At 40.3% G+C, this 7,579-nt stretch overlaps 1 protein-coding gene across 1 annotated transcript in view; it reads left to right on the top strand.

The window, feature by feature from the left end:
* The window catches only part of PCSK5 (proprotein convertase subtilisin/kexin type 5), a 237,051-nt gene that overhangs the window by 142,553 nt on the left and 86,919 nt on the right, over positions 1 to 7,579 (top strand). Inside the window, 2 exon segments of the mRNA XM_009887718.1 lie at positions 1,894 to 2,011; positions 3,093 to 3,281. Of these exon segments, the coding sequence (XP_009886020.1) occupies positions 1,894 to 2,011; positions 3,093 to 3,281 (307 nt within the window).

Below are 7,579 nucleotides of genomic sequence, written 5' to 3'. Positions count from 1 at the left end.
GGAGAAGAAAGAAGGCTGAAGGAGGGCTGAATTTAATTATTTTCATATATTTTATCGTGTTTCATTTCTGAAAATGGTACCTGCCTCATTTGGCACAAGAGCTGTGTTTAGTTCTCTCCAAATGAACATTTCCATGCTACGTGCACTTCATTTTGGGGCTGAATTGGAAGAAGATGGGAAGAAAACCAGTTAGTGACACAGTTGTTATGCCTTTCAGTATTTTTCATTGAGGAACCCTCTTCAGTTGGCAGTTTCAGACAGTATTAGATACTGCCATATTTGGAAGACGGAATCCTTAAGCACTGATTATTTTTATGCTTTGAACTTTTATTTGTTTGACAAGGTTGGGTTTTTTTGGATGGACTCCTTTGAATTTTGGTTTGGCAATGAATAGAGGCTGCTTTCACATACTCTCTGCAAAGCGCAGTTGGAAAGACTTACACCATCCCATGTCGCATTACTGATTAAAATAGCACTTTCTGGGGGTTTTCCGGTAGCACTGTCTGTGGTAGCAAGTAAACCTGATTTATTAATATTTGTGATCTAAACTCCTCCCTCTGGAAGCTTTTTTCTTCCACCTTCCCCTGTCAGAACTTTACCAAGAGCACCGATTTGTCACAATGAAACAAAATGGCTAGCAGCCATTCTAATTCATCAAAATCCATTTGCAAGGTTCTGTTTTGATTGGAACAGCAACCAACACACAGCTGATTCAGTAAGTGAAACTACTAGCCTTTGGGAACTGCTGGAACTCTTGAAACAGTTACATCAAGTTAAGTACTCTTAGAGTTTTAAAAAAGTGAAAGATACAGAATTGACACAAGTCTGTTGGAAATACTTCACCTTTTCTAGGTGTTGGGCATTTGAAAGTTCGATTTTTTGTATCCTCACAAAGATGATGCTTTAAAGCTTTCTGCTTCTTTGAGTAGAAGGCATTCAGGCATTAAATTACTGGGCATTGAGTTTCTTGCAAGGGGACCGTCGTTGGCTTTCCATGGCATGAAAGGCAGACAGAGGTGAGGGTGTAACATCCAGGAATGAGCGTTAACAGATTGCTAACCTCCAGGCATGGATGCTTCGTACCACTGTGTGTGCAATGCATGCAGTAGGTAGTATCAGAGGTCGACAGCAATGTTAACAGCTCTTTCCAGCACTAACTTTGTCTGCAGATCTGTCCTTCATCTGCAGATCTACAAAGGAGGTAGAGGAAGGACCCTTTCTGGCACAAACTCTGCATGAGAACCAGATGTCTTTAGGACCCTGGACTTCAAATACCATTGCTTTTCACCCTCATCATGCAGACAGCTTTAGAGAGATGTTGGATCTAGCTGGTTGGCTGGCCAGTGGCAACCATACTGCATACAGGAATAGGAGAGCATCCACATGCTGCTTACGCTCAGAGAAGTTAAGAGCATACAGCAGTTACAAAAGAGTCTGTTCCCTCTTAAATTCATTGTCTCGGTTACCTTCAATATTTACATACATGTATGTGTTTAGTATTTAAGTAAATGAAATAGCCCTCCTCTGGTTCTTTTCACCTTTTAAAGTTATGTCATATAAGAGGGTTGGGCTGAATTAAGGCACATGGACAAAGGGCAATCAGAGGCAATTGTACTCCCTGGCATTCTGCAGTTCTGGTCCACACTCCTCATGGTGCAGTGTTATTCATGATGGTCATTGGCCACTTCTGTAATAAAGCAGTGACCAGATTCAGTGAACAAATTAGATATAGTCATTATTGGTTTTGGCAAGGAGATTTTTGAGCTTTGTGTGAAAGCAAGGAAGAGGTAGAAAAGAAGCGGCTCTTGGTAGGATGTGACTCTCTGGAATTAGTCTATGATGAAAAAAAAGGTTTTATACTATAATTGCAAGCATTCTGTTTGTACCTTGCAGTGAGCCACCTCTATGGATTTGGATTGATGGATGCCGAAGCAATGGTGGTAGAAGCAGAAAAGTGGACAACGGTGCCTCCACAGCATGTGTGTGTGGAGAACACGGATCGGCAAATCAAGTAATACCCGCTGCCAAAACTCTTGCTGGCATAAACTTATGGAAAGAAATTGGGTATAATTTACCCCTCCCTTGCATTGTGTATAATGTGTCATTTTGAAAGCTATACTGGGGATCTTTGTCACCTTCACAGATGTCAGGTCATTTGCCTGTAAACATTGTTCCCTGTAGTGCTTGGAAAAAGGCCCTAGTTTAAAGAATGCCCTAGAAGTTGAAGGTGTAAAACAAGCCAGGCTGGGTAATGATTGCTTCTGGTATAGATGATACACCAAAGAAGAAGAATGTTTGATTGAGTGCACTGCAGTCACCTTTGAAAGATGAGTACAGACCTATCAGTCCAGGACCTAACAAGCAAATACCCTTTCATCAAAATACTGCATTATATTGTCTCTCTTAGGCTCAGGAGAGTTTTAGCTCAGAGACTAAGACTAAACAGCTTCTCACTTGCTAGGATAGGGTCTCTATAGAACCAGGCTTAAGACCAAAATTCTGTATGTGCGCACTGTGGATAAAGAGACGGGATCAGTCATAAGGCACACTTCCAAAGCATTAAGATTATTGTTTGATAAATATGCTTGACAGGCTTGATCCATAACTGGTATAGTCTGCAAGGATGCCGTGCCAATATAAACCAGCTGAGTCAGATGCCGTTTGGTACAGTTATAACACGTAATACTTGCTATTACGTAAGCAAGGACTATGACTATGCCAGGCATTTCCTGGGGCTTAACAACCAGCTGTGATCCCATGACAATCCCAACAATTCTCAGCTGGCCACTAATCCGCAAAAAATGCTGTGTCCCAAAGGCTTATTCCTATTACAGGTTTTTCGCTGTCCTCTTTTAGCATGTGTACATGCTTAACAGAAAGCCAGGTAGTTGCCATTCACTGCAGTAAAATAATTACCTGTGCTGATAGTTTTAGCTAGGAACTAAGTGTTAAAACTAATGGTTATAAGCTGCTGACTTCTCAGAAACAATTGTCCAACACTGTCATTCACTACCAAGTAAAAAAGATGTGGTTGTCTTATTTTGCAAAACAAGCAAGAAATGCTGATGTTGTTTTATATGCTTATATTATAGAACAATACGACCTGACAGTGTTGTCCGTTCAATTTACAAAGCTACTGGCTGTTCAGATAATCCCAACCACCACGTGATCTACTTGGAGCATGTCGTTGTGCGCATCACGATTACTCACCCTCGACGTGGAGACCTGGCAATTTACCTGACTTCTCCTTCTGGAACTAGGTCACAGCTGTTGGCCAACAGGTATAGTATGACAACACAACTTCACAGTGCAGTCAGCGTGCAGAGCCTGCACTGAGATTGCAGCCTCAGCAAAGAACAGTCAAGTCATTACAGTGGGTTCACTGGCAGACACAGGCTAATTATTTTTTCTGAGAGAGATGGGAAAAGTGAAGTGCAAATGAGCTCACAAATGGCAATCTCTGTCTGTAGAAGAGTAGGCTGTAACATTGTTGAAGGACATCATCTCCAGAACATAGATTAGTCAATGTCAATAGTCTTGTGTGGCTCATCAATTATTAGATGGCTGGAAAATGTGAAGAAAATAGTAACAGGCTCAGTGTTACAGAAAGAAGCCGAAAGGAAGCGTGTTTCTACATACTATTGGCACTTATTTTTTGTTGTTCTCCTTTCTTATCCCTTGTTCACTAGTAATAAAAATCAGACAGAATAGTAGTTCTCTACTACTATTTTCTTTTAAGCTTTCTGAATATGGTTATGACTCCTGATGTTACCCATTTCCGTATCCTTTTTTTCCCATTGCATATTGAAGTAGTATACTCAACCCATGTACCCATGAAAGGCTCCCCGTGGGACAACACTGAGAAGTTGCACCAGTACTTTAAAATTAATGGGTCCATTTGTAAACAGCCTATTAAAATTTTTAAGGGTCCGCCATTTTGCATGCTTTTGAGTGTTCGGCCACTCTAACACACTCTAACAACAACAGCTGAGAAAGATCAGTCCTTTTTCTCATCTTGTCACCTCTGTGTTATGTTCTTGGAGAGACTGTGGCACCACATCAAATGGTCTCTTTTTCTCCAGACTGGACTCAAACAAGTATCTCTTTATCCAATGTAGCATTTCCAACATTAGTGCAATTTCAGTCCCTGGTGATGGGGTGCATCATGAGTATTTGTCCTCAGAAAATAGAAAGAATAGCCAGTGATATTTATATTTCTCTGGTTTACTATCAGAAATTTTCTTGGAAGAAAACATTGGTAGTCCTTCCCAGATAAGTCTTGCTATATCAGCAATCAGTAGCACTGCCTCCTACCAGAGATGGTTAAAGCACTAAGAAACCCCAGAAACTTTCTCAAATTCTACCTCATTTCCAAATGTGTGAATAAGTTACAGTTACAGTAAGAAATCCTTCTATACTTCTCCAACTGTCTAGAAAATATTCTTCCTAGTATGACAGGGAAAATTTTTTCCTTGGCGACTAGCAGATTTAGATGACTACCTTTCAGCTGGACACAGAGCATGGCTCTGACACAAAAGCTGATGTTAATTGACGTCATATATCTCAGAAACAGGAAAAACCACGATGTGTCAAATCTACGTTGTGAGAACTCTTCTGCCATCACACTCAAGTCTTCACAAAAGTTATATCCCCGGTCCTACTCTTCAGGACTTCTAATGAATTGGGAGTGGCCTGCTTCCCAGACTGCTTCATCATCGACATTCCCCCAGACGGATTTGCTGATATACTGACTAGCTAGCCCTGGAGACTTGCGTGTCTTCCTGTCCCTCGGTAGTAGAAGGACTTATCTTTCCTCTCGAAAAGAAAGACCTGTTTTGGAGACAGGTGGAGCTCAAATGGATTTGGTTCTGATTGAAGTGTGAACCCACATTTTCATTAGAGATTAGGTTAATTTAAAAGAAAAGGTGTACTGAAAATACTCTTCAAGCTGTAGATATTAATTCATCAAGTGGAGAGAAAGTTGTCCTGGAATTCTGGGAACCTCTAGAATATCTCCTGTGTTTCATTACAAGTGTTGTCAGTTCCTTGCTGATAAAGCACGTGGGCACATACATCTATGTATCTTCTTGCTACACTGAACGAGGAATTTGTCCTGCGCTCACCAGTGCAGCAGCAGACTCCTACCCTCTAACCAGTTATGAAACAAGCTTTTTTCTGTTTGAAGAAATCCTTCTTTAGTTTTCTATTCCATTTTCATGCAGCAGTTCTTCCATGGTTCAAAATGAAAGAAATTAAAAGTCCTCCAACTAGGTATCCAAACAAAACAATCTCGTGTAAACCCAGTGGTCTTAACACAGCTAACTTTTGGCTCTAGGCTTTCGTGTCTTGCGGCTGACTCACAGCAAGTGGGAGATAAAGACATTCCAGTATTCACAGTTCACCTCTGGTGATGACTGGTATGTGGAATAGGTACAAAGTTTGATTCAGTCTCCTTGTAACCCCTGCTTCTTCTGTACCTGTGGTAGAGAGAGAAAACACAAATGTATGTATTAAAATAAGGTGATGTTCAGCTGTTTCTTATCCTACACTATCAGAAGGCTAGCCAGAAAACAAAGAAATCTGAAAGGCCTTTTAATGTTTTGCCACTTTCCAAAAAACAAATTATTCATGACAGAGTGAATACTCATACAGTCACACGAGAAATTCCCTTTCTGTGCAAGCTTCAGAGATATACTGACTTGTCAGTCACATTTGGCTGAAATAAACAACTCTGGGCTACTAATATTAAGGAATAAGCACATTTTGCAAACTCTAGGTCTGAAAAACCTAGAGTCTTCAGAAGCCCTTTCTTAGGGTAAAGTGATGGATACTAGCACAGTACTTTTCAAGTATTTCAAGGCTTGTATTTCAAGACTTGTTTTAGTTGGTCTTGCTGGAAGTCTTACAGCTTAGTGGTCTGGCAATTTGTGCTATACTGAGTGTTGCTGTATATGTTTTAGCATCATGTTATAAAATAAAACTCAGAGTAGGAGCGTTGTTCACTGATATGGGAATTTGGTTATAAGGCATTTGATTTTTAAAGTATTAATGATGAGGGCATCAGAATAAATGTATTCAAGTACAAGCAGCATGCAGGGATGCATTGGCAGCAAGTGGTCTGGGTTCTTTTTCTATAAGCAAAGGTCCCAGAGGCTGTTGTACATTGGTACTACCTGACTGAGATGCTTTTCTCAGACATACAAGACCTTCTAATGCACACGCACATGATTAATAGCAGCAATACCAGCTGTTTTTACTGAACCCAGGGAAAACCTCATTGCTTTACCATTACTCATCTGGGTTTAATTTGAAACAGTTTGCTGGTAAAATGTCTTAAAGTGCAAAAGGTATATTTTACACATGTGCACTTCTTCTCCACCAATTCTGGAAGAGTCGTCACTGTGTAGTTTCTGTTGCATTGACGAGTAGGTCCCTCAAGGCAATATCTGGCCTTTTTTCTGCATATTTTATCCCTAATGTTGGCATCCCCTAAAATGACTTCAGTAAGAAAGCTTGTTAGTCAGAGGCGATGTGGATTCCTTTGCAGGCATTTGGTGGATTACACTGTCACTGGCTTGAGCCTCATGTGCATTCTTCAAAAACTGCATTACAGGGAACATCTGCTTTGTTGTTTGGAAAGTACTAAACATGATTACATTGGATGTACTGCAGCAGAGGAAAATACAGACTTGGAAAGTGCTGGCTGGTGTGAGGATGAGGCTACAGTTGAGTCCAAAGGGGAACAGTATCCCCTTTTTAAAAACAATTGGACATTGGATTTGGCAGCATGGATTTCTGAGTGTTTTTGAGATGTACCAAGGTCAGTTCTAACAAACACTCAGTACAGGGGGGGCTATGGAGGAGAAGCTAAATGCAAAGAGCATAGAAGAAGCAAACTTAGGGCTCGTTTGTCTCCCACTGAAGTCATGGCTTGTTTAATTCTTGCCCTTTAAATTTAAAGCAGCTGCTGCCATTCGAACTGCGTAACTGAAATTTTTTAGCCACATGGTGGCAAGTTTCCAGGCCACTAGCTTCCTATGCTTATATGGCACTGACATTAATAATACCTCTGTTCAGTAACAAAGGGAAGTATTTTCATGACCATCTTTTTCCTATCATGAAACCTTAGATAATCAGTAAATTTTAATAATAACCTCCTCTGCGGGAAGCTCGTAGATCAAAAACAAGGTATTCTCATCTAATCTTACTTGCTAGTTTGGTTCGCAAAAAGTCTTGGTGATCAGAAGTAGAGGAAGCCTTTCTTTTTAATAGGAGCACGTTTTGATTTCTGGACCAGTCTGTCTTACATCTTTATTGCAGTTTACACATTATACTATAATAATAAAAACAACATTTTATGTATCCAACTATAATGAAAAGGGTCAGCCCAACTTTCATGCTGAGTCTCACTGTTACAGTAACTGAAAAGGACTCTGTGGGGGTAATATTAAGTCCAGGATGAGCAAAAAATAATCCTCTGCTTCTACTATGTCTACAGGATAAAGCAGTTCTCAGAAAACTATTTCTCCCAACTTGTACTTGCTATGTTTTATTTCATTCAGGTTATCTCCATCTTTTT

Source organism: Charadrius vociferus, unplaced genomic scaffold, assembly GCF_000708025.1.
Source record: "Charadrius vociferus isolate BGI_N301 unplaced genomic scaffold, ASM70802v2 scaffold286, whole genome shotgun sequence".
Taxonomy (NCBI): domain Eukaryota; kingdom Metazoa; phylum Chordata; class Aves; order Charadriiformes; family Charadriidae; genus Charadrius; species Charadrius vociferus.
This window is presented reverse-complemented; position numbering and strand designations above follow the sequence as displayed.